The sequence below is a fragment of the Lissotriton vulgaris genome, chromosome 6, assembly GCF_964263255.1.
Source record: "Lissotriton vulgaris chromosome 6, aLisVul1.2, whole genome shotgun sequence".
In the NCBI taxonomy this organism is placed as follows: Eukaryota; Metazoa; Chordata; class Amphibia; order Caudata; family Salamandridae; genus Lissotriton; species Lissotriton vulgaris.
The window spans coordinates 412,278,946-412,304,865 of record NC_141694.1 but is presented as its reverse complement, the minus strand read 5'-3'; the positions used below and the strand labels follow the sequence as shown (position 1 = coordinate 412,304,865).

The following is a 25,920-nucleotide window of genomic DNA, read 5'->3' as shown; positions in this document are numbered from 1 at the left end:
ATTTTTACAACGCAGGATCCATTTCAACGAAGTACCATTACAACGCATTTTTTTACAACGCAGATGCCTTTACAACGCATACCATTACAACGTAAGTATTGGTAAGTATATAATATTTTAAAAAATTTAAGTAATTTAAATTAATATAATTTAATTTTAATTTAATTTTAATAAAAACTCAAACCTATCCCTGAACCCTAAAATACCCCTTTTCCCAAAAACCCAAACCTAGCCCTGAACCCTAAAAATACCCCCTTACCCAAAAACCCAAACCTAACCCTGAACCCTAAAAATACCCCCTTACCCAAAAACCCAAACCTAGCCCTGAACCCTAAAAATACCCCTTTACCCAAAAACCCAAACCTAGCCCTGAACCCTAAAAATACCCCTTTACCCAAAAACCCAAACCTAGCCCTGAACCCTAAAAATACCCCTTTACCCCAAAACCCAAACCTAGCCCTGAACCCTAAAAATACCCCCTTACCCAAAAACCCAAACCTAGCCCTGAACCCTAAAAATATCCCTTTACCCAAAAACCCAAACCTAACCCTGAACCCTAAAAATACCCCTTTACCCGAAAACCCAAACCTAGCCCTGAACCCTAAAAATACCCCTTTACCCAAAAACCCAAACCTAGCCCTGAACCCTAAAAATACCCCTGTACCCAAAAACCCAAACCTAGCCCTGAACCCTAAAAATACCCCTTACCCAAAAACCCAAACCTAGCCCTGAACCCTAAAAATACCCCTTTACCCAAAAGCCCAAACATAACCCTGAACCCTAAAAATACCCCTTTACCCAAAAACCCAAACCTAGCCCTGAACACTAAAAATACCCCCTTACCCAAAAACCTAAACCTAGCCCTGAACCCTAAAAATACCCCCTTACCCAAAAACCCAAACCTATTACATTTTAAATATAATTAAATACTTACCAATACTTACGTTGTAATGGTATGCGTTGTAAAGGCATCTGCGTTGTAAAAAATGCGTGGTAAAGGTATTGCGTGGTAAAAAATGCGTGCTAAATGTTGTATACCGTCGAAAAGGTCCAACGGCCCGCGACGACGACCGATTCGAGATGGAAGGCTGGATCGAGTAGAGAGGTACCGAGCGAGAACAATACCGTCGAATCAAAGGCCTTTTGTCCTTTAGAAAAGTTTTGTTTTTGATCCCTAAGTTGGAGTATAGGAGTTAGCATTCGCACCCAATGGCGGAAAAAAACAATCTGAGGATGGAGAAGATACCCATGCGCATCTTCCAAGACAACAAAGTGCAATCATCCGGACCCACCACTAGGCGGCGATCTATGCACAAAATATGAATTCAGCAGCCCACATGCCTCGAACACAAGTAAAATATTTATAAAGCGTACAAATGCCGAGCCATTTTGGAACTAAAGAGAGCATGACGTGTGTTTGTCCAGGCGCAGTGCCGGAACTTATTTGAGGGGAAATAGCCTAGTCTTAATCATTTTCCTATACTGAAGCCTATTCAGCTGCACATAAGAAGAAAAGCACCTCAGAACGAGAATCGCCTTGGAAACTCCACTGCTGTTAATACAAATTTGAGAGGCAACTAAAAAACAATTCTTTAAGACAATGTGATGATAAAAGTACAAGCAAGTAAAGCAAGAATAACTAACTTTAGTGGAATCTTTCCAATTGGAGGTAATGAGATGAAATGCAACGGCTAAAAACAGGTCAAGCAACTTAAAGTGAGAAGGAGAAAGTGGTAAATCAGGGGATAGGGAACCCAAAAGGACATTGGGAAGGGAGAAAGGAAGTGTAAAACCAAAAATCTTATGTAAACGAGACCAGACCAGTTTCCAAAAGGAAGCAATGTTGGGGCAATGAAACAGCATGTGAAGTAAATCTGCATGTGGACAGGAGCAGGACCAACATTTAGGCGAGAGGTCTTGGGAAAAGGTGGCTAATTTTTGTGGAGTGAAAAGTAAACGATTATATAAAAAGTAAAGAGTCTGAGTGGTATTAGCAGCTCTGGACGTTTTGTGTATTTTTAACCACAGCTTATCCCATAAAGAGATAGGCCAGGATATTGATAAATCCCGTTCCCAGGCCAATTCAGTCTTTGATTTGAGTCGATGAGGCGAAGTCATAAGACATTTGTATAAAAGAGAAGCGGGTGGGGAAGAATCCAAAAGTGGGCGAATAGTAGAATAAGAGGAAGGTATCTCAGAGGAAGAGATTGAAGAAACTGAAGAAGAGCAGGAAGTAACAGGTCGTATTGTTTCCTAAAGGAAGCGGGGAGGAAAAATTGAGTTTGAAGGTCTGTAAAAGACAGAGGGGCGTTATGGGATAGAAGTTGGGAGATCCAAGATAGACCTTTGGATTGCCAAGATTTCCAATAAAAGGAACGATTCTTGATGCACAGAAATTTATTATGCCAAATGGACTGATGAGATAAAGAAGTAAGAGAGGGATAGGAAGAGGGTAAAAGGGGGGTTAAGAGATGACGGGTATGAGCAATGACAGGGGATTTCAAGAAAGAAACGTTGGCAGAAAAGGCAAGAATCTCCAAAAAAGTAAACGGTGAAATGAGAGATTTTTCCAGAGTGAGCCAAACAGGAGAGTAAGTGGGAGTATCAGTGGAAAGCCAGCGAGAGGCTTGTTTAAGGATGAAAGAATAATGGTAAGCCTTAAAATCTGGAAATTTAAGACCTCCAGATTGTTTATCTTTTTTAAGAGAGGATAAGGCGATCCGAGGGGGTTTATTTTTCCAAAGAAATTTCACCAAGAGTGAATCTAGACGCTTAAAATAGTAACAGGGTATGCGAACGGGAATCATGGATAGGAAATACAAAACTATAGGAGCTAGCATCATTTTGATGCAGTCCAAACGACCCCACCATGAAAGAAAGAGGGGATGCCATCTAGTAATAGAGTCACTCAATTTCTTTGTAATATAATCAAAATTAGCCTTCAAAGTGTCTGATATGGAAGGGGAAAACCATAATCCTAAATATTTTACTTTAGTTGACTGCCAAGAGAAACCAGTATGATCGAAATAATGACGTTGACATAAAACATTAAGGGGTAAAACTTCACATTTGTCACGGTTAAGACGATATCCTGAAACCTGTGAGAAGGCGTCAACTTGGAGTGAAAAGGCAGGAAGAGTGGACTCAGGGTTAGAGCAATAAAAAAGAATGTCGTCTGCATAAACCGACAATTTAACTTGATGGGGACCAGGGTTAAAACCGGTAATTTGGGCATCTAGTCGGAGCTTAGTAAGAAAAGGTTCCAATGCTACAATTCTGCTTGGTGGAATGCTATTTGTTTCCATCATAGACTTGATACCAACTATATTACCCCCATTTCATTGGCTGTTAAACGAGATATGTTATGGATCCCTCTCACTACCTACCTTTCCAAAACCTCTCCCTCTCCTCAAACTGTTATTGTTAATTACCAAAATCCATCTGATGATGTTCACAAACCACCATGATTTTGCTTATTTCTCTTTTTATTTCGATTTACAAGTTCTGTGCTTATTTATTGCTTGCTGTCTATCACACATTGTTTTATTTACATTCATTATTTGCATACAATATTACGTTTTATGAATTGTCATGCTCCATTCCCCCATTTATTTTGTTTTCTTTTTCCCTTCCTTGCTATTTCTTTTTCATGATTTAGCTATAGGTGTTTATTGATTCCGTTTTATTATACCTCCTTAAATTTCATTTGCATGTCTCTTATGCCTCTCGTTGATTGACTGTATTACATTTTGTATTTATGCTATGTTTTTGGTTTCAATAAACTTGAACTTAAAAAAAAAAGTACAAAGCAAGTAAGACAACAAGGTCCTCCGGTGGAGTGTATCCTCTTTTATTATGTGTTTTATTTAAAACACAAGTAAAGAAGTGTGCAGCCAATACATTTCACCAACATATGGCTTCTTCAGGGCATCCAGAAGTGTCCAAGCAAGACGTTGCCAGTTCCAGCGCTCCCTAGCACTGCTCAATCATGCAGGTATCCGTTACTGCTCTGGCAAAAGGAAACACTGGTGGTCAATTGCGTCAGTCTCTCGTCGGAGTTTCACACATAGGGCCCTTTCAACACCCTATTGGGCTGTATTTTTCAGGACATGTACTTCACCAGAAACCAATTCAAAGAACAAATGCCAGCAGTTGTTGCCAGTTAAGATTGTCAAACGCCCTTTCAAGGTCTACTGACAATACTTATCAGCAGAGTTCTAGGCGTGCCTTCAAGTACCCTGAACAGGCACTGGATATGTAGTGATACGTTGTGCTTAGGAATGTTTCCCTTTGGATCAGAATGGACCATAGAAAATTAAGTAGTGGTACCTCAGCAATTATCATTTTGTCAAAGCAAACCTATATGAACACAGTAGACATTACGTTAGGTGACCCTTACAGGTTAAGGTAACATTTTAAAAACAAGTCATTGATTTCAACCTGAGTTAATACTCCCCACCTCCAAATGTTGAGAGCAAAAGGTAATAAGGTTCACCACCTAGTGGTGAAGTTACATTTCATTTATGCTGTACATGAATATCAGTAAAAGAGATATGGTATACATTTGGACTACACTGAGCAACAGCACATTTAAAAAACTCATATTTCTCTCCTGAACCACCACAGCTTCCACTTCTAAGTGATCTCACGCAAACAATAGGACGGGTGAAAGGAGCTGTTCCGGTCCAAGCAGAAACACTTCTTTGACTGAATAGGTTTGGTGATACCCTTTCTGTTGCTCTGGAGACCGTAGCCTAATGTTGGCGGATGGAGTGGTTCTTTTTTCCAGCTTGTGGGCTACTATTGGGGGATATGGGCAAAGTTTTATTTATAAAGTTTTGTATAGCGCTTTACATGACCATAGTAGGTATCAGAGCACCTTACATGACAAGACGTACGGTATCAATTAGAATGGTAAAATAGGCACAAGCAAATGACAAACCCAGTGATGAAAGTAATTAGAGTAAAAAACATGATCTAAAAAAATAGTCAGCAATAAGATGGCCAAGCATCATAAATAGTAGATAGTATGGTTACATTTCAATAAGCATAGATATATTGCCTTAGGGTAAAAACTTAGCAGAAAAGATTTTGCTTTGCTTTTTAATGAGGCATTGGAAGAGATTAGACGAACGTCCAGTGGTAGAGAATTCGATAAATTAGGTACGACAACCGAGAACGCCAGTTTTCTTTTTATGAGTTTGTTGGAGTTTCAAAAGCAGGGTGAGTGCACTTCGCAAGGGTCTGCAGCCCCCTGATTTTTCTAGCTTTTGAGCCAGATAACTGAGGGTATTGAAGTGTAGCGCTTTGGGAGTCATGCATGCACTTTTTAGTTGAATGCTTGCTTCCTACGGTTGTCAGTTCAGGGACTTTAGGACCGGCGAGATGTGTGTATTTCTTTTTGTTCCGGAGATATGTCTGGCTGCAGCGTTGACTGAGGCTCTAAGACGGTCCAACTTGTATCGAGGTAAGCCACATTGTGTGGTGCTACCATAATCCATTCTGTGCAATACAAGGGCTTGGACCGCTTGTTTTAGGTCTTCATATGGAAGATAGGGTTTAAGTTTCAGCAGAATGCTCAGCTGGTAATTTGCTCCTTTGGTGACTGCGCTAATGTGATCCTGCATACTCAGATGTTTGTCTAATGCAATACCCAAGGATCTTGCAGAGCCTATGATGTGAGGGAAGCAGTTGAGGGCCGTAAGAGGTTTCAACCAAAGATCGATCTTGGGGATGTTATTCGACGGTGTGATGAGACAGAATTCGGTTTTGGCAGCATTGAGTTTGAGATAGTCATCAGTGAGCCAGAGATGTGTATTTTGCAAGATGGAATTGAGGGATATAATGTCCTCTAGAAAAGCGATTTTGAGATACAGCTGAGTGTCACCAGTGTACATATGATCGTGGATGTTAGCAGACTAAGTGTTTTGCCAGTTGTTTCAGGAATAGATTGAAGAGAATGAGTGAGAGAGCAGATCCCTGTGGAATGCCAAGAGTGATCGTGCGGGACTTAGACAGAGATTGATTCATTTTGACTGTCTGGGATCTGTTTTGGAGGAATGAGGAGAACCATTGCAATATGACCCCTGATAAGCCCATCCTTTGTTGCAGTAGTTTCAGGAGACTATCATGCTTAACTGTGTCAAAGTGGGTCGATAAGTCCAGCAGTATCAGAAGGCATGACCATTTCAATCCAGCATTTTTAATATGCCATCCACAACATTAGTAAGTGCAGATTCAGTGCTGTGACTGACTGAAACCAGATTGGTGTTGGTCAAGGAGTTGAAAGTTGCCTCTGTGGTTGCAGAGTTGGATCTGGACAAGTTTTTCTAAGAGCTACGCAAGTGTAGGATGTTGGAGATGGGTCGGAAGTTATTAGGATCAGAGCATTCTTTTAGGCAATCAGGGATAGTGCACTGATGTAGCGAGCCATTTACAATCTTAGACTAAAGGGGGGGGAATGAAGGCTTTGATCTCTTTGAATATAGACAGAGGTAAAGGGTCAGTGTAGTGATTAGATGAGTTTAATGATGAAAGAATGTGTAAATGTCACTTTTGTTGATTGAAGAGAAGGTGTGCCAAGAGGCATTGTTTTTGGACGGGTGCCTGGATGGAGCATTCCCTTCAGTATACTGGGTGGTGTGTGAAAAACTGAGTGAGGCAGCTGGTAGTAGTTCATTCGCAAGTTGTACTTCATTCTCTATCTTTGTGTTTTTTTCCATGAAGAAAGCTGCCAGTTATTCGCAGTTTGGGAGGTTGCTGGATCTGGAGTCTGACGGATTTGATACGTTGTGTGACTGATGCTTGGCTATTTCGAATATTTTGAAATCAAAGGATGAAGAGGCTCTCCAGGCTTTCTGCTAATCTTAGATTGTGTCTTTTGGTGTTCAAGTTGCCGTTAGTTAGTTTTTAAATTTATATTGCGCAACATATACCCAAAAAGGGTTTCCCGGCGCAAAAAGACGGGTCAGGGCTGAGAGCCAGGCAGTTAGAGCACTTATTTGTCAAATAACCAAGTTTTCAAAGACTTACGAAACTGTATGTAATTTGTTTCGTTTAGAAGGATTGTGAGTAAAGAGTTCCAAGTAGAGGGACCAAGATAGGAAAAAGACCTACCGCCCACCCGGGCAAGTTTGAATTTCGGGACAATAAACCTTCCTTGGGTGGCAGAACGGAGATTATGGGGGGAAAGTAGGGACTGACTAAGGACTCAAGATAGCGAGGGGCACAGCAGGATTTAATTTTGTGCATGAGACTCAGGGCCTTGAATTTTATTCTATTCTCTATTTTGAGCCAATGCAGCTTGCGTCTGTAGTTCGAAATGGAGTAGAACATAGGGACTGCGCATGGAAGTCTGACAGCGGCATTTTGAACCATTTGTAATCTGTGGACTACAGCATTGTTCGCCCTTAGGTAAAGAACATTTCCGAAGTCAAGCCTTGATGTTATTAAGGCATTGACTACGGTTTTCCTGATGGATTCCGGTAGCATCCAGCAGATTTTCCTTAGCCATATAAGGATGGTGTAGCAGTCGCTGTTACTTTGATTGATTGAGAATGCATGCTGAGAGAGTCATCTATTATAATGCCCACATTTTTGACTTGAGGGGAAGGGTTAGGAAAGTTGCCCATTCCACTCGGACAATGTATGGGATTTCATAAGTCTTTTTTATTCCCTAATACTAGAATCTCTGTTTTCTCCCCATTTAGCTTCAGAAAATTTTCCTGCATCCAAAATGCTATTTTGTTTAAACCAATTTTGAGAATTGATGGATCATCTATTTTCTGTGAGGAAAGGGAGAAAATGATTTGAGAATCATCAGCGTAAGAGTAAAGGGATATTCCAGATTTTGAAGCTACCACAGCCAATGGTCTCACATAAAGATTAAATAGTACAGGGCTAAGAATAAGAATAGACCCTTGCGGCACCACATGGACAAAAGAATTGATTTCAGAGCAAGCTGAATGTGAGAACACTTGGAAGGTATGTTTTGCAAGAAAGGCAGTGAGCCGGTTTAGCAGGCCCACAGATGCCTTGTGACCTAACTGTGTTAATAAGTACTGCGTGTGACACCGTATCGAAGGCAGCGCTCAGATCTAATAAAATGAGCGCTACGGTATCACCATTGTCCATGTGTTGTCGTATATTTTCAGTAACTCCAAGTAAGGTGGTTTCAGTTGAGAAAGCCGCTCTGAAGCCCGACTTGGAGGGGTGGAGGAGATCATGTGCTGTTATAAAATTGCTGAGGTGTTGGTGAATATGCCTTTCTAAGATTTTTGAAAAGATGGGTAGTAAGGATGTAGGGCGGTAGTTACTAGGCCCCTCAGGACCGGGGTTAGCCTTTTTGAGGAGGGGGTGAATCATGGCATGTTTCCAAGATGCTCGAATGGTAGCTTTATGTAGGGAGGCATTAAGGAGATTAATTATTACAGCCAGTGAGTCAACACTCAACTGTCTTAGTACTGAAACAGGTAAAGGATCATTAGGTGATCCAGATTGGATGTTATTTAAAAGTACTGTTAGACTTTCAGTGGTGAGCGAAGGCCAAGTCAGCAAAGAGTGTTTATAAAAGTTCATTTGACCCATCGAATTTAAGAATAAATCAGCAACAGGAGATGTTTTTTAGTCTGATCAAGCACAATGTCTTGATAAATTATTCTCACTTGTTGCACAAAAAGGAGGCCAAGGCCTCACACTTAGACTTCGTTAATGCAGGGGACGGGGCTAGAGTTTTCGGGCTAGAGTTTTGGAGCCTGCCAGTTCTTTAACCGTATTAAAAAGAGTCTTAGAGCAGTTAGCAGCGTTTGGAATAGTAGTTGAAACATAGTCTGCTCTAGCTAGCTTACAAAGTTTGTAATAGTGTTTTAAGGCATTACAGTAAACTAATTTCGTCGATGTGGGAGTATAATTCTTTCTCCACTTCCTTTCTAACCCTTTACAGTTAGTTTCTTTTCCATTTTCAGTGCCTCAGTAAACCAAGGAGCCGGTGGACGATGGTTTCTCATTTTTTTGTTTGTGATTGGTAACCAAGTATTTATGGCATCTAAGAGCCAGGTTTGGTTGAACCAGGGCTTTCAGTTTTTATTGGATCTATTGTTTTGTTGAAGTGGAGTGACAGAGTCATTAACTTCCAATATGGAAATATTTTAGAAGTGTGTGTTGTCATTGACATTGTCCATGTTGGTCTGTGGAGTCAAGGTATTACTACTGAAGGTAGTTATTTTCTTGTGGTTTATATTATGAAGATTCCTTTTGCATGGTTTTATTTTGTTTGGTTTCCCTTTCTTCGGAATCATGCTAAAATTGATAAGGAAGGTGATGCGATAATGGTCTGTCCAGTCACAGGGGCTAATGGACTCCAAGGAGATGTTGTCAGTCTTTGAGATTATAAGGTCAGGAGTCTCACCCACGTTGTGAGTTGGCCTGTCACAAATTTAGGGAAACTCATGGTTTGATAGGAAGGCCTTTAGGCTGTTCACTGACTGGTCATTTGGGTAGTTCCAGTGTAGGTTAAAGTCTCCAAGGAAGATCTGGGGCCCTTGAAGATTATCATTCCTTGTGATGATTTCCATGATCTATCAATGATCAGTGCGTTTTCGCCCAGAGAGTGTTAGAAGGCGTGTATATTACAATTGCTAGGATGAAGAGAGCACTGTGACAACATTTCTGCATCTTGGTTTGTGTAACCAGGAATTCCGGGAAGGAAGCAATGCTACGAGGCACAATTCCAGACCAGGAGGTGCCTTACCAAGCTGAATACATGGAAGAGGGAATCACAGGATTTATGAAGAAGGGCTTAGGCTCACCAACCACAACAAGATAACGTTGAGGGGAGTACAGCCAGAAACTAGCGGTGTGAGACTCCTGTTCCCCTCCTGATCAGCATTCTTGGCTCCTGGATTGTGGTGAAGTCTTAGCCAAATGCGAAAGGAGGTCCTGTGTACTGGTGAGGCAATTGTCAACATAGAACTTCATCAGAACTCTCATTGATTTGCCTTTCTGAGATCAACACCTCAGTAATCAATATAACAGCAGTTGTCATACCGTCCTCACACTGTGCCCACATGGTCCCAGAGCTAGGACTGGGTCCACCCAATTGGGGCCTCACTTCACAGATGGTGCCTCTGTAGATTACTGGCAAATGGGCTGTGGTGTCACAAGCATTACTACACTGAGGTCATCAGGCCCACACACCTGTTCAGTTTCTGAAGAATGTCAGTCTGCTGAGAAGTGAGTCCTACAACCCTACCACTGGAAACTTGCTGTATGTCAGTGGGGGGATGTGGCTAGCGTTGGTGGTATTTTGGGACTTCACACTGGAGCTTCTTCCAAGGCCTCCACGTGTTTCTTTGCTACAGGCTGACAAATTAAAGGTCCTCTTGTCCCTCTGTGGTTTGGGAGGAGAGACCCTTGAGTAGAAACTAGAGGCATCTCATCTTCTGGCACCAAAGGAGTAACAGGAACGTATTTATGCCTCTCAACCCTGTGTGGAGACCATGCACATGGTCGAACAGAGTATATTAGAACCAAATGACTGACTACAAGGTCTGTGGTTCTTGGACTGTGGAAAAGAGTCTAAATGTAATCTCTATCACCTTTCCTTAACTTCTTTGTTACTTCAAAATCAAAATTTGTACGACATCCTGGGCAGAGGAGACACAGATTGAAAAGAAGCATTGAGTGGAGCAGCTGAAGCAGGAGAGACACCACACTGGCTAAGCAAGTCCTTAGCCTCCAAGGGAGTTTCAAAATTCAGCAGGTGCACGGGGTACTCATGGCTGCTCCAGGGACCTCTTCCAAACTCCAGATAGCCAAATGGCTCAATTACAGGGACTGCAGACACAATTTATCTGACTGGCAGGGCCACTGCAGATTCCGCAACTACGCACTTGCAGCCTAGCATCAATGATGCTTATTTTTGACGATGAACAAACTACATAAGGTGAATCTTAAATACATGCACCTTTTCCCATAAAGCTGAAAGTGGTTGTGGATGAACATATCACACTTTTAGGCTGGCATCAGTAACAGGTTTGAGGCCTGGGCTTCCTTCTGAGACAAGAAGATTATACATTTACAGTGAGACCCTAACAAAGCACCTGGAGAAGGAGACAAACTGCAAGACCACAGAAGTCATCCAAGATCCAAACTGTGGGGGAACAGGATGAAGTAATTGTCACAGCAGAAGTTAGGGGGCAGACGGGAACATCATAAAAGGACTTGAAGGACTTGACAGTAACCATTTTGCTAGGCCCTTTCATCACCAAAAATGAGAGCAGATGATTTAGAGGGAGGTGAGCATTCAAAGACATTAACAATGGTGTATGTCTTAATTGTGGGATTGCTTATTCTAATACTGCATTGGGAGTAGGCATTTAAGACCTCTTGTGGGAGCCTTGCAATATATGTAACTGAGTGTGAGGGAGAACACTTAGTCATCTAACACCCAATCTTTCTTCACAGCCCCTTTTTTGCACTTTTGGTTTTCGTTTAGCACAGCCGCAGGAGCAGAGGTAGCCAAATTTGACAGCTATCATGTTAGTCCATACCATACCCATCCTTCTCCACCAGTTCATCCCAAAATGTAGGCAAAATAAAATAGTATTCTGAATGCACATTTGTACAGGATTCCGTCCGCATTTTTGCACACCACTGCCTGCCGAGTGCCTCAATGTGGGTTAAGAAAAATAGATGACAAAGGGTCCAGCTGTACACTGAAGAGGGAAGAGGAACTGGAACATCACAGTTGATGCTAGGCTTTTTTTTCATTTACCTAGAACAATGCAGTGGTTTTATATACAGAGCCTATTAAAATGTTTACATAATCAGAGTAGGAAAAATGATAAAAATGGATTTTAAAATATCGGTCATTGTATCGTCAAGAAAAGCAAACCTTTCACCATTTATTACAGAGATTTACATGTATAGGAGAATGCATCCTGCAGTAGACAAACAGTGATCATACAGGGTCCTACAACTAGGAAACCAAGAGGCAAGACCTTCAGAAAAGCCTTAATTTTGTTTTAGATGTTTTCGAATTTTTTAGACGTAAGTCAAAGTACTGTATTTCTAATGCACTTGACCATGCCATATCCGCCCCTCCCACTGGAACATACCATCCAAGGTCAGTATAGAAAAACGCCATGCCTAAGGTCAAGGCTCCACAAAACAGATATAGGTGGGCAGACGTCAGAGCAAAAGGTTCCTTATTGTTGTATTAAAAAACCCAGGAGAGAGAGAAATTTTTCACTCACTGAATTCCTACAGTTCTACCTGTAATGTTCCACTTGGTGCCACGCTCTATAGAAACCGTCAAGGGATTGCTCTCCTTGCCTTATGTACGTTGTCCTGCTGATATACACCCCTAGAAGAATTAAAAAGAACAAATAAAAATATGTGCATCCATTCACACCTACCTTCCAAATACAAATGAAAAGACTAGCCAACTAATCAGAGCAAGGTTTGAGTACTGAACTGCTAAGGGACAGCTTAGATCAGCATTGTATAAAAATGTCCCCAAGAATCTAAACGCCGCAATCTTTACTATAAATAAACACCAAATAGTAAAGATGCATTTTTCACAGAATCTACATTTATCACCCCGACTCATGCACTGATGAATGTCACTCGTAGTTTGAGAAGATACAAAGTATTTAAACAAAATACAAATGCACAGAAGCTCAACAAAACTATAGGATGTCTTCACAAAATATATTTAAATTACTAAGAACACTATTAACTCTAGGAAAATAAAGCAAAAGAAAACATATTGCTTCATGTTTCTATGGCCTCTCTTAAAAACAGTATTTTACAGTTCAGTCTTTTAAGACTTCTAAAGACATGGCAGGATCTACTACAGCAATGTGTAAGAGTTAGAGAAAAGCAACTGCATACTTACCAAGACATTATTAGCTGATTGTTTGCACACTTCAAAATGGGTTGATCTACAGTCACAATAATTTACCATTTGACATTTGTTGGAGTTGACTCTTTCTGCATGGTCATACCCAGACTTGTTGCCTTCCTCCTATTTTTGATTAATTTGTTTTATTTGGCCTTAGGACCTTGTGCACTTTACCCCTACTAACTAGTGCTAAAGTGCTTGCGCCCTCTTCTCTAAACATGGTAGAAAATGCTAACACCCAAATGGCATATTTAATTTACTTTTGAGTCCCTAGTAAAGAGGCACTACCTGTACCCAGGGCATGTAAATTAAAGGCTAGTAGTGAGCCTGCAGGACTTGTTGTGCCATCCACTTAAGTAGTCATGCAAACCTGTCTTAGGCTTACCAGAGCAGCATGTGCGTGGGTTTTTAAACTGCCATTTCAACCTTGCAAAATAAACCTTTTGCCAGGCACGAACCTTCCTTTATAGGTCGATCTAGGCAGTGTGCAAGTGCTGTCTGCAAGACATACTGTATTTAGTCTATGGACTTCCAACACGCCCAGCACTTTTGGCTGGTTGTTTTGCGTGCCTTTCGAAATTCCTTTGCTCTTTGTTGGTGAATAGTGTACATCTGTCCTGCCTTTGGGAGCCTGCTTCCCTCCTATCGGAATTCACTGATTGTTTTTTTTATTGGCCATCTCTGGGCATCAGTTGCCTCCTCATCCACACCCCCTCCCGACATTGCTGCCATTTTTCCTGAGCTACTGCTTGTGATTTCACTCATTGTTTTTTTTCTTGGCTATTTCTGGCCATCTCTTGCCTCCTTAATGCACCCCCTCAGTCCTGTCATTGTTGCCGTCCTTCCTGCGCTACTGCTCATTTTATTTTATTGTTTTTGTTTATTTTTGTGGCTTGGTGACCTGGAAAATCTCACATTAATTAAGATGAAATTTCATAATTATAAAACAAGCCCGCTTACGAAAGGAAATGCAGCTGCATGCATTTAGAGGGGAAACGGTCTTTAGGAACAAGTAATTAAATGGCACCGAAGGGGGATTAAAGATGGTTTTTGAAGGAAAAGTGGATACAATTATTACCAGCGAGTCTATGTGGGCTTCTTTCGCTTGAATTCTTCTGTCGTAGGTGTGGCCTTTCAAGACATTAACTTGCACTTTCATGTTTCAGAAGCAGTGAAACTGGGGCTTTTATTTTGTTTGTGCATAATTCTTAGAAAGGCACATGACAAAAACCTTGCATCGGTGAAATCAGAAGCAACTGTAATAAAAATAACGAAAAAATCTTTGAAATGTCCCAAACGGAACTTTGAATGTAGGAAATGGCGCACCAAAAACGACATGTAGTAAAGGTGTTTGTGAAATATGGGCTGGAGATTCATGGGCTTCCTTCTCCAGACAACCGCACCACAACAATATCGCTGACTGAGTGAATGGTTCACATTTACAGTCAATATTTAACTCCTAAAATACTTTCAAAATATGGCATGCACGAGGGAGATAACCTCGGCCAGTTACCACAGCATAAAATAAACGTTTCTGTGCTTGTAGCAGGTTTTACAGTAGTTGGTCTAGTTTTTACACAAACACAAACGTTGAAATAAATCAATTTATTGTGTTAGTAAAATATTTGTATAGCATCTTGTACCACTAAACAAACACACGTATTTAAAGCTGTAAAAATGAGGAGGCATTGTGCAGCAGTTCAAGTTTTTTTCCTAAAGGACTTTTAGTCTATGTGAGCCTAGCATCAACATATTCTATATATATAAAAACGCAAGTATGTCTGTTTGTCCTTTATGCATTACTACACCATTCATATAATCACCATGAAACTTTGGGAAGTTGTTGAGTACACTAAGGTTTCTGGCAAAAAAAAAAAAAAAAATTGTTAAAAGTTGAGTACACTCCCGCAAAGGTTTTTGGCAAAAAAAAGAAAAAAAGAAAAATGTGTTCAATATCGGCCCCCTGGCCCACCAGGGTCCTCATAATCTTTCCAATACTGAACGTTTTCAGTTTCGGGTGCGACTCGCTTTTGCAATGACCATCAACAAAGCACAAGGACAATCGCTGCAAGTGTGTGGACTAGATTTGGAGAATCCGTGCTTCTCACATGGAAAACTGTATGTGGCCAGCTCACGCGTCGGAAAACCTTCTGATTTATTAGTGTACGCACCAGACGAAAAAACAAAAAATACTGTGTATACACAAGCACTCTAATAAATAAACAGAATTAAAACACATTAAAATGTTTTCCATATTAAAATGAATACGTTTCAATAAAAATGACACAATGTAAATTAAATGTTATCATAACAAGTTGCCTTAAATTTCCTTTCTTCCGAGATCACAGCAACGCGCGACGGGTAAGCTAGTACTTGCATATAATGCGTCTGTTCCAAAGCACTTTCACTTCTGATAGTAAGTCAAAAATTAAGAGAACTTTAGTTGCAGGGACTTGAGAGTTCCATTTAGTGTGCATCGGTGAACTGAGTTTGACAAGTATATAAGTGATAGGGCAAAAGGAGCAAATCTGTAAAATCATTCTTCATTTCAAGATGTGGAACCAGGAGAATGGCTGATTGTTTGCTCACAAATGTGGCATGGCCGTTGCCTACGAATACATGAAAATGTGCTTTTATTATATTTACCTTATCATTTTACACAGCTACTCTGTTCCACAATTTTGCATCTTTAGCTTTTCTATTGATTGTGACTTTTCCATTTATTGAAATAACACAAATTGGAACTGGAGAATATTTTATTTTTGAAGACATATAGAAAAAATACAACTCCAGAAAAAGTTTGGTTCTCCGTTCAGCTCAATGCATGGAAATCCATGCCCATGCGTCACAGACATAAATATGTGCAATAGTCTTGTGCATGTTATCTGGACAAATGTGAGCAGACACATTGCACAATGACACATTGTCGTGCAGATTTCATAGGGTGAAACAAATAAAGGTTCATGGGGCAGCGACTCAAGAGTGAAACACTTAGTGTTTTTACAGAAAGAATGTAAATGTGTATACTTTTTAATTTTGCACTAAAGAGTATCTCCTGCCATGTGTGCCTATGACCTTGTGTGTGTCTCTCCCAGAGGCATTTCCATTAAGTCTGTAGCCAAGAATGCGGACTAATTCCAAACAACTCCTCACTCTCTCCTCTCCCTCATGCATCTTTTATAACGCAAATAAGTAATTTAGTTCATAGTGAGTTTAATACAAAGGGTAAATTACCATCTTACAGTGAGGTCCAATTTGGCGGTGCCTGAGCTAAGCATACCCCTTATTTGGTTAGAAAAAAGTCTGCCTGTTGATATAAGGGTAAATCTTCAACATAGCTAAAAGCCTTCAAATGCTATGGTGGAGGCACACAGACTAATAATTCGGCTAAAACTCTAATGATGGTTTTAAGTTTTGTGCTGCAGCTTTTCTGTGCAACTCTGGGAATATATGTGGGAGGCTCAACAACCTCTAGCAATAAGCCTATTTCCCTGTGGGAGTTGTCCGACTGAGGGAGTTTTAGTTGTAGATTTGGACTACGAGGCAACTTTTTCACTCACTATCTTATTGAACTCTCAGGCTCGCAAACAGGATTTTAAGTTGTAGATCCGAACCCGCATGCAATTAATTCTTGTTGTTTGAGGTGGGATTGGATTCGCTTTAAGGAGGTCTCACAATGATTGGCACAGGAGTGAGGGGACTCTCACTATGGCTTTTTGTGGGGTCCAAATTAATTTTTGGGATGTAAATGGAAAAGTTTTTTCATAAACCTGTGGCTGGGGATGTTTTCTCTGAAAGATTGTGTTTATTACATCTCAGATAGTGAGCTAATTTGATGTGCTCCTTCTGCAGCTTGCTATTTCTTACTCTGGATCTCAGACTGATTTGGGTGTTTTCAGAAGTTTACTAAGCATTTTGTCACAGAGGTGCAAATTCTCATTTGACTACAGTGGGGATTCATGGATTTGGACCAAGCGTTTTCTCACGGGTTTCACGCTGTCTTCAGGAAAGGACTGCCCTCAGCTTGGAAATGGAGTCATTAAGGGTTTCCAAACCCAACACCCTTGACAAGAAATCTTCCTTACTGGTAACAGTGGTTACCCAACATTGGTGTCTTTCATAAATTCACATCCTTGTATTTCCCCTGTGGCTGAAAATTCCTGTAACTTTTAAAATTCCAACGAAAAGTGGTACATTCTTCGTCTGAAATAACCCAAACTTGAGCCAATGAGGTGGAAGTGCTGCGTTCTCTACTCCCACTAGTCTCCCATAGCTCAAAACACAGATGTGAATGGTAATTAGTGATTGAGCCTATAACTGGGGAGGAGTGAGGGTCATGTGAATCTATACAAGATAACAATGCAAAGAAGATGCAGTTACAAGTAACTAATTACTTCTCCAGCATTGGATCTTCCATAGATTTACCTGTTTGATTTGTAGTAGCAAGCAGTTAAGAAATAATCAATAAAAAGGGAAGCAGGTTTACAATCAACGAAACAGGTTGTATAGAAATGCTTGTTCAAATGACGACTCTCCTGCGGTTTTCTAGTTAAGTCCAGACAGTAGTCTTTGGTGATCATATGTCTACTTTTCCATATAGCTGCTCAGAAATGTCCTGGAGCAGTACCTCTGCATACAGTGCAGCTGTCACTGGAATGCTTCTGTTGGACTATAATGGGGCTTTACTTTTTTTATAGCAGAAAATATTAGAGGTTGACTGGATGTTCTTATGACCTTAGTTCTGGCTATGTAAAATTTGACACATCTACCAACCAATGCTCCCTCTAATTTGTTTCGTCTCTGTACGGCAGTTCAAGATCTCTGTGCACTGCAACCAAGGCTATGTGCACCAAGCAACTGATCAAGCATTCGCTCAGCAATATAAATCTGTGGCAATCACCACTCCAGACCTTTGTGTACAATGAGTGTGAAACAGGTGCATTACACACACATACAGCTCTATTTAATAAGGTCTTGAAAATGTTTTGCAATGCAGTTTTAGAAAAGGACATGACACAGAAGGTGCAACCCTCACACATATTTAATTAACAGCAGGGTTGATGCAAGCAGTCAGAAGAACGAGGCAGTTATTAATGAGATTGAACTGGTTTCCGGGCTGGACCAAATAAAATATGCTAACATTTATCCCAGTGTAACTCGCCAATACCGGAACACATTGAGCAAGGCCCAACGGTTGTCTGCTTTCAGTTCTGAACAGAAACTTGCATGCAGTGCAGCATTAGGGGTCAAAACTGGAACTAGACAAAATGCATATCTCTCCAACAACTGTACTAACCACCAGAGTTATATGATCATTACTATTATCCCCTAAGGTATCCTGGGCACACAAAGATCTCTGCAGAGGGTGTCTTAACCCCATGAGATATTTTAAAATGCAGCCTTTGCAACCAATTAAACTAGAACAGATTTCCTATCACATCTGTTCTTGTTGCCAATTTATTTCCTGCAGAGTTTAAAACAAATTTAAGTTGATAGCCAGAGACTCTGCTTTGCATGACTCTGTGACTGCACCCCCTTTCTGAGTTTGCACATCAATGAGGTATTCAAGAAAGTGTATTTCTTTTGTATATGGAAGTGTTTCCTTTTAATGCATCCAAATATTTGGAAAGTATTTATTAAAAGTGAGTGGTTTTAAACATGTGCTTGGACACAGTCTATCACATAACAGGGGCAGCTACACTTCTGTGGATTAAATGCAGGCTAGTTCCACGACAATAAATAAATATATGCTGTCTACAATACTTTCATTCCTGCATTGTGCCCCCAAATGTTGCTAGTTTTTGTCAGTTTTATATAGCGCTAACTTGGTACAGACACTGGAGCACTGTGCATGAGCACCATTTGCATTACACAAAGACTCATTAAGATTTATTTTTACGATATGGGGAGATAAAGTGATTTGCCAGGATTCAAGGTATGTTGAAAATGCACAGCTTGGAAAAAATGTTCCTTGAGGGTTAACACTGCCTCTCCCACTCCCCCACCTCCCCCCAAACTCAATGAAAGAGCAGGAAAAGTTCTACATGCACAGCCAGCTGCCCCGGAGTTTACTTTTCTGAGTGCCCTCAAATTACAGCCTGATCGCAGCCTCTCATCCAGGGCAATTAGGTTCAATACAGAATTCTTGAATGAAAATCTCTGTATATTACGATGCAATTCAGAAGCTTTCCTGGGAGGCGAACAAAAATATATATATTTTTAATTGCATTCAAACCTGGCTCCTCTGTTCCAAAGTGAGCAGCGCTGCCATTACACCACATCAGCTCTGCAAAACTTTTCTGGCTCCTGATATCAACCGAGCAAGTAGCAAAAGTAGAAGCTGTGAGCTCTGTAATCTGCAGCATACCCAGAGTGTCCGTGGCAGAATTGCTGCTCTTCCGTCTGGCCTTGCAAAAGCACCGCCACTGCTCCTCGCACTTTGCCCAGAAAGTGACCGTTTTACGTCGTTCATCTGCATATGTATATTTACATACGTGGTTGAGGAATGGACTCAAAGTAATATGCGCGCTTTGCAAATGTTTGTGCACGCGGGAGGAAGGCTTGAGCCAGCGTGCGCATCCGCGCATTTTAGAGGGAACTATGCTACCAACATCTAGTGAGCGCAATGCTCCCTTAGCCAATGTCAAGGAACTTGGAAACAAAAACGTAAGTATGATAGGTACCTTCAAACTACCATTTGAACAAACCTACCTTAAGCAAGAACCGTGGGTTTGCGCGTAAGGCAACTTTGGGCTTTGTGAACTGCAAGAATGGTTCTTTAATCTGTGAGGACCTCATCTCACCTAAGTCAGGGCCAGGAGGAATGCTGTTCTCCAAGATAGCAATACAAGCTCTTTCCTGCGGTTGGGCTCAAAAGGCAGAAGCATCACTTGATGGAGCATTGTGTTCAGTTCCCATGGTACTGGAGTGTGTCCACCTGGAGCAAGGGCCCCAAAAATACCCTTCATGAACTGTTTGATGATTCTTTAACCCCTCCCCTGCTGATGACGGAACCGCTCCGTCATTAGCTACGGTTGGGCTGTGCTGATGACGGAGCGGTTCCGCCATGGCCCGGCCGCCGCGCCTGCGCTGATTTCGCGCCTGTGCGGCAGTTTTAATGAGCGGGGCGGGTCATGACGCTCCGTCACCAGCACAGCTCAACCGCGGCTGGTGACGGAGCGGTTCTGTCACCAGCATACGCCCGCCCCGTCCACTTAGCGCTGCGGCAGAATAGCCGCCGCAGCGAAAGGGTTAAGAGAAGAGGGAGAAAGCAGTGCTCAACCTCCTGAACTTTGATATCGCTGCCAAATGGACGCTTACTGATGAATATCTAAGGCCATTGGTGGCCAGGTGGAGTAGGTATGGCAGAACCTGGTGCAGGTCAAGTAGATAGGATGTAGACCTTTAGTCTTACACCATATGTACACACGATTAAACTAAGCCTTTTAGTGCAGGCAGACCCCAAACATGGGTTGCTTGGCATCCCCATGGAAGTAGATGCCCCAAGACCTCAGCTTCTATTCTGTGATCTTGGATTGGTGGTGGTAAAAAAGGGACATTTCCAAACATCTGGGAGCGCTGGAGACTCCTAACCTAAGGGGCTGGATGAGGGGAATAGACCTCTATATGGCAGCTGAAAAGGTTATGCATAAAGTTAGAGGTTGCTTAAGGTAATACTCCAAAATCTGTGGTCCCTGGTGCACATACTATGGAGTGGGTATGACAGATGGGGAAAATGGGTTCCCACAGGAATGATTCATATGTATTTCACTGTAGCTTGACACAAGTTTCCTTGTAACAGACTGCATATTAGAATGCCCAATGTGAGAGATAGAGGTGTTGTACTGCCAAAATGTTTTCAGAGGATTTATATGGACTGCATATGCTGCTATCTAAGCATGCTTGTGCACCATTTGTTTGTTTGAAAACCAAACTAAAAATATTTATTAAAAAAAAAAAAAACGTAGCCATGTAAGTTGTCATAGTGGGATTAGTGCATATGCAAGTAATGCCATTTAGTCACCTAGTTGAACAGGATATGACTAGTGCATCAGGAGAGAAGTTTTGAATGGCTCTTCAGTGGGATCAATGGATTCTGGTACAGCTAAACCAGATTGGAGTAATGAAACTGGCGTGGCCACGCTAGGGCTATCAATATTAGCAAACATATCCATGTTCTGACCTTTCTCAGCACTCTAGAATCATGGGAAACAGCAGAAAGCAATATACAAACCCATTCAACCACATAGTGGAGAAGACATTGCCTTTGGAGCTCTGGTGTGAGTACCTGCCTGCATAGTATGGCCATTTTTAGGTCTTGCCTAGCGTCGCAGCGCGCATATTGTCTTAGAGGAGATTTCAGAAGTGGAGTTGAAGCCCCACTCATCTTTTTTATTGGCTGACGTCCTTGTTTATGGTTAACGCTGGCTTATGATTGAAAATGAGGCTTCTTTGTTACCGCCCTTTCTCCTTTTGGGACCGCCCATCGTTTACTTGCCGCGTTACACGGTCTCCTTTAATTAGTGGGTAAGCACTTTTTTCTTTTTTACGAAGTAACAGCTTGTTAAACATTGCGGCAGCTTGAGCAGTAATGGTATTGGTTTTTTTTGTAACTTGCAATCGAGTTTATTGTTGTTGTTTTCCACACTTTTTCCTATTAAATTGTTGCTGCTGCCCGATAGCAGCGCAGTGGAGCTAGGCACATGTGAATGTGCATGAATGTGCATGTATGTAATTGTATCATCTGCAGCTTTTTTTAAAGCAGTGTGGCTGCGCTTTAACTTATGTTTTTTGCTTCTAGAATTGTGGCCGCGCTACTATAGATGCTCAGGCCAAAATATATTTTCTTTAAAGAAAACCCAGTGATTTTAAGATGCGCCTTGTGTTATTTTTCCAAGCGCGAGGCACGCTTCATGTCCCAGAATGGCAGGCGCACATTTGTTTGGTTATGCTCGCCTCACCCAAATCAATCAACAATGGCGCTTGTGGCTTGCAGCCCCTCATCCCCGTCGTGCCTCCCCTGCCTTTATAAGAGTCAGAGGACGCGCACGGGCTCGTCTTTGAGATTCATTTGCATGTGCACTTTGATTTATAAATTCATTTTGAAATGCATACATATCCGCAATAACAAGGACCGTTCTAAAAAAAATATTATGCGTGAGGGCTGTTTTCATAAGGTTGATTTATTTAAATTCTGTTATGCTTTCATGCATAAATAAAATTTTAAAACTCCTGAAAAAGCCACTCCCACTGTAGACCCCCACCCCCAGTGCTGCATTACCCAACAGCAGCTTTTAAGAGGCCAGCGCTTTTAAAACATTTCTTGAATACTTTGGAGGCAATTGGACCCTTGCATAGCCACTGGTGTCATTCCTTGGTGAAAGGCATTAGCTAATTATGTTGCAAATCGGAGCTGCCTTGGACGATGTGATAGCTGTTGTCTAATGTGTTCTGTGGGGCATTACGCTAAGCGATTCGACGCCTCTTCAGGGGTAGTAAGCGCTATATAAATGCAATTACAATGATATGCAATAGTGTGCCACAGTAATCACCTATCACATGATTCTTTCACTAACTTCTAAAAGTGATGAAACTGCGGTGCATCTGCAGCTAAAACTCGACCGCCCAGACGGTGGTTTCAGAGACAAGCACTGATTTACTCCCCTCCCGTGTATACATGATACTCCATCTCCCCCTGCCCTGCTGCCGGGTGTGACTTAAACCCAGTAACTCAGCGCTGCACTGTCGCGGAGGGTCACCGCACAAACATTAATAAGGTGCAGCACTAAGATTGCCACCCATTAGAGCATTTTATTGTTTTTTTGGAGCAGTCAACCCGGTAACGGCGCAATTATTCCTTTCAGCCACCGCGGGTTCTAGGCAACAGAATATAAACAATTGCCCACTGAGCATTAAGCATCTGTCAGCATTGGTTTTAGGTGTGCGTGGAATAGAACAAACAAACAAAAAAAACTCACTTCTATTTTTAAGGGAATGTTTTCATATTGTTAGACTTAAATGTGTCCCTGCAATCATGTTTCTTTGTGTCCCAGAGAGCGTATTACTTTTTATTTTCATGGCAGAACTTGCATGGACTACTGATATTCAGTTTCATAAAGCGTCCTTTCACATTCTTTGCTTATCAAATGTGGGCAGCAAACAGGTGGATCATTTTAGAAGCGCAATATTGATCGCAAATTCAAAGCCTGCATTTATGTGCAACTCCCCTGTGTTTAACAACCTCCATGCTTCGACATCTGGTGGTACAGAGGGCGCAGAATTTTACATCTAAAGCTGCACAGTTGCTTCTCTTGAGTGTTTGTCGCACAGTCTGAGAAAAATACTGCAAAATTTCTTAAGTAACGTAACTCTCCACAGCGCAAACTGGATTAGTAAGAAACTGTTTGTTTTGGAAATGCATCTTTTCTTAAGGCTCTGGCCAATATAGGGTGTTGGTGTCTAAAATGACTAATCCCACCACCCTGCATGTTGCATCACCGATTTGACCAGAAAACTGTATGCTTTGGTCCTGGGCCGGCTTTAACACTGGTGGCGCCCTGTGCGACATTTGTAGATTCCTCCCCCCCCCCCCCCCCCCCCCCCCCCATGACCAGCTCTGCCACGGATTCCCAAACTAGCACCCTTTAACAGTGCCCCTCAAGTCTCCATAACCACGGTCTCTCTGATTAATTTAGTTTTGTAGCACCACGCATATTAGTGTAGGGTGTCAGAGCACTTTACATCACACACTTTGCACAGTGACCATCATGTGTGTTAATCAGTGTATAGGAAATGTTACATCAGACAGGACTACACGGTGTTGTGTAGTAGTGACATGTCATCGATACTGGTAGGCAATGTAGTGTAAGACTCCATATTCTGGAAAAGCACAAATTCAGAATTGAACATAACTTCATTGTTAGGGGTTCTCTTTAATAATAAGAATCGAATATGCTACTTACCAGTATGCATCTGTTCTTGGCATGTAGGGCTGCTGACATTCATATCTGTGCATAGATCGCCGCCTAGTGTTGGGTCCGGATGATTGCACATTGTTGTCCTGGAAGAGTCTTCGAAGTATCACGAGATACGTAGCTCCTCCACTGGATTACAGTGCGCATGGGCATCGACTCCATCCCCAGATTGTTTTTAGCCATTGTGGCCAAAATGGAGTGAAACTCAGTGAATGATGACCATGCTATGAGTATATGTGAATACTGCAGCTGCTACAGCGCCGGGGAGGAGGGCGGGCGATATGAATGTCAGCAGCCCTACATGCCAAGAACAGATGCATACTGGTAAGTAGCATATTCGGTTCGAGGCATGTGGGCTGCTGAATTCATATCTGTGCATAGAATACATAGCAGTCCCTCCATTAGCGGCGGACGCCCGTGCCAGCTGCAGCAGTTTGGAAAAGTGTTTTGAGAACAGCCTGCCCTACAGCTGCCTGCTGTTTGGAGTGCACATCAACACAGTAATGCTTAGTAAATGTGTGTGTGTGGTAGACCATGTGGCTGCTCTACATATGTCTTCCAAAGGAATGTTTCCAAGGAATGCCATAGAGGCCCCCAACTTTCTGGTGGAGTGGGCTCTTGGCGGAATGGTTAGAGTGCGTTTTGCTTTTAGATAGCAGATCTGGATACATTTAACGATCCACCTAGCAATACCAGCCTTGGAAATAGGGTTACCTTTGTGGTGCGGTGCAAAGGCGACAAAGAGTTGCTTAGTTTTCCTAAAATCCTTGGTCCTATCGATGTAATACATTAGGGCCTGTTTAACGTCAAGGGTATGGAGCATCCGCTCCGCCAGTGACTCAGGATTTTGAAAGAAAACAGTTAATTCGATTGTCTGGTTGATGTGAAATTGAAACACAACCTTGGGTAGAAATTTAGGGTTAGTGCGAAGCACTACCCTGTTGGAATGAATTTGAATAAATGGCTCTTGGATAGTGAGGGCTTGCAATTCACTAACCCTCCTTAGCGATGTAATTGCTATGAGGAAAGCCACTTTCCACATCAAGAACTGAATCTCGCAGGAATGCAGTGGTTCAAAGGGAGGACCCATCAGCCTGGTAAGGACCACATTGAGATTCCACTCAGGAGCTGGTGGAGTCCATGGCGAAATGACTTGTTTGAGCCCTTCCAGAAAAGCCTTAATGGCAGGCACCCTGAAGAGGGAGAGGTGCTGCCTATTTTGGAGATAAGCGGCCATTGCAGACAGATGAATGCGAATGGAAGCATAGGCCAGATTACACTTGTACAGATGGAAAAGGTAACAGATAATGTTCTGAATAGAAGCATCCAGCGGGTTAATGTGGTGCTCTGCACAATAAATGACAAACCGCTTCCATTTTGCCGCATAGTAAGCTCTGGTGGTGGGCTTCCTTGCCTCCCGAATGATGTCCATACAGTCGGAAGGTAAGCGCAGGTAGCCAAACTCTAGGACTTCAGGAGCCAGATCGCCAGGTTGAGCTGTTGCGGATCTGGGTGCTGAATGTCGCCATGCCTCTGCGTCAGAAAGCTGGGTGTGAGATGTAGCCTCTGATGCGGTACCACGGACATTTCTAGAAACGTGGTGTACCATGGTTGGCAAGCCCACGTTGGAGCAACCAGGATGAGAGTCATCGAGTGCTGCCTGAGCTTGCGTGCCACCAGCGATATCAGAGGTGCTGGGGGAAAAGCGTACGCATATTTGCCTGACCAGTTCATCCATATCGCATTGACCTGCGACTGTGGGTGTGGGAACCTGGCGGCGAAGCTTTGGCATTTTGCGTTCTCCCTTGTGGCGAAGAGGTCGATCTCTGGAAGTACAGTTGGAGAACTGATGGATGTATCTCCCACTCGTGCATTTGGTGGCTGTGCCTGCTGAGCAGGTCCGCCATCTGATTGTCCTTGCCCGGGAGGTGCTCTGCCATGAGGAAGATGTTCCTCTGAATGGCCCACTTCCACATGCTCTGAGCCAGATGAGACCGCTGCGGAGAGTGTGTTCCTCCCTGCTTTTGAATGTAGTACATTGCC

General features: G+C 42.2%; 1 protein-coding gene across 2 annotated transcripts in view; it reads right to left on the bottom strand.

The window, feature by feature from the left end:
* FBXO9 (F-box protein 9) overlaps window positions 1-25,920 on the bottom strand; it is a 373,518-nt gene that overhangs the window by 126,253 nt on the left and 221,345 nt on the right. For both annotated transcript variants that reach the window (XM_086926428.1, XM_086926427.1), the window contains exon 9: window positions 12,274-12,364. In XM_086926428.1, the coding sequence (XP_086782554.1) occupies window positions 12,274-12,364 (91 nt within the window). The remainder of the gene's footprint in view (window positions 1-12,273; window positions 12,365-25,920) is intronic.